Source organism: Nothoprocta perdicaria, unplaced genomic scaffold (genome assembly GCF_003342845.1).
Source record: "Nothoprocta perdicaria isolate Ctin4 unplaced genomic scaffold, notPer1 scaffold_5, whole genome shotgun sequence".
NCBI lineage: Eukaryota > Metazoa > Chordata > Aves > Tinamiformes > Tinamidae > Nothoprocta > Nothoprocta perdicaria.
This window is the reverse complement of record NW_020455754.1, coordinates 5,028,017-5,029,150: the sequence shown is the minus strand read 5'-3', so window position 1 is coordinate 5,029,150 and position 1,134 is coordinate 5,028,017. Positions and strand designations below refer to the sequence as shown.

Here is a 1,134-nt window from a genome sequence, read left to right as displayed (position 1 = left end):
TCCTCTCTCCTTCCCTCCCTCCTGCTGCTAGCACTGGTGGCCCTTTGTCCCATCCATCCATCCATCCATCCATCCATCCATCCATCCATCCCTCCCTCCCTCCCTCCCTCCCTCCCTCCATCTCTCCATCCCTTCATCCCTCCATCGCTCCTTCCTGCTGGTGGCACTGGCCGCCCTTTGTCCCATCCAGCCGCCCCTCCATCCATCCGTCCCTGCTACTGGTGACTCTGGCCGCCCTTTGTCCCCTCGGCAGCCCGCTGGGGAGGCGGCTGCCCCGGCTCTGCAGCTGGAGCGCTCGGGGGCCGCGGCGAGCGGCGGGATGCGGCCTGGGGACGCTGCAGGCTCCGGGGAGCGGGGCCACCGGCAGCGCTGGCTCGCGGGGCCGCTGCAGCCCGGGCGATGCTGCAAGCGGCCGGCGGGGAGGTGCCAGCGGCTCTCGCTATAACGTGCGAGCGGTGATGCTGCAAGCGGGTGGGAGGAACCGCACAGCGCTCTTCCTATAGCGTGCTCATGGAGACGCGGAACGGCAGGGGCGGCACCGGCCGCCCGCCACAGCGAGCTCATGGAGACGCTGCCAAGGGCCTTTCCTGGAGCGTGCCCACGGGAGCGCTGCGGGCCTGGGGGGGTTCTTGCTATGGGGGCTGGTGCCACTGGGGCTGGTGCCACCCGGGGCTGGTGGCACCGCGCGCTCGCGGCGCCGCGCAGCGCAGAGGGCTCCCGCGCCGGCTGCAGCGGCATCGCGGCCGGAGAGGCCCCGCTTCTTACCGTGCCGGCAGCTCCAGGGCCGCGGGGGGGGGATGTGGGGGTGGTGGTGGGGCTCGATGCGGAGCCGGTGGGGGATGGCGATGCCGGGGGGGCTGCCGGCGTAGCCCTCGTAGTGCAGGGGCTCCAGCTCCAGCGTGCGCAGGCTCTGCTCCCGCAGGCGCTCCTCCTGCTGCCGCTTCATGCGCCGCCGCAGGTAGCTGCAGAAGCAGCACAGCAGCACGATGAGGCCCCAGATGAGCCAGAAGCCGGCGAAGCAGGTGAGGAAGGTGTAGGTGCCCTGGGACATCACCATCCTGGCCGCGGGCGTGCCGGGGGGCTGCCCCGGCCTCTCGCTGCCCCGCGCGGGGCGACGCTCAGGGCCTCAGCGGG

At 72.3% G+C, this 1,134-nt stretch overlaps 1 protein-coding gene across 1 annotated transcript in view; it reads right to left on the bottom strand.

Moving 5' to 3' along the window:
• The window catches only part of PRR7 (proline rich 7, synaptic), a 2,122-nt gene extending 1,065 nt beyond the window's left edge, over nucleotides 1-1,057 (bottom strand). Inside the window, exon 1 of the mRNA XM_026047655.1 lies at nucleotides 649-1,057. Coding sequence (XP_025903440.1) covers nucleotides 649-1,057 — 409 coding nt within the window. The remainder of the gene's footprint in view (nucleotides 1-648) is intronic.
• Nucleotides 1,058-1,134: the final 77 nt, after the last annotated feature.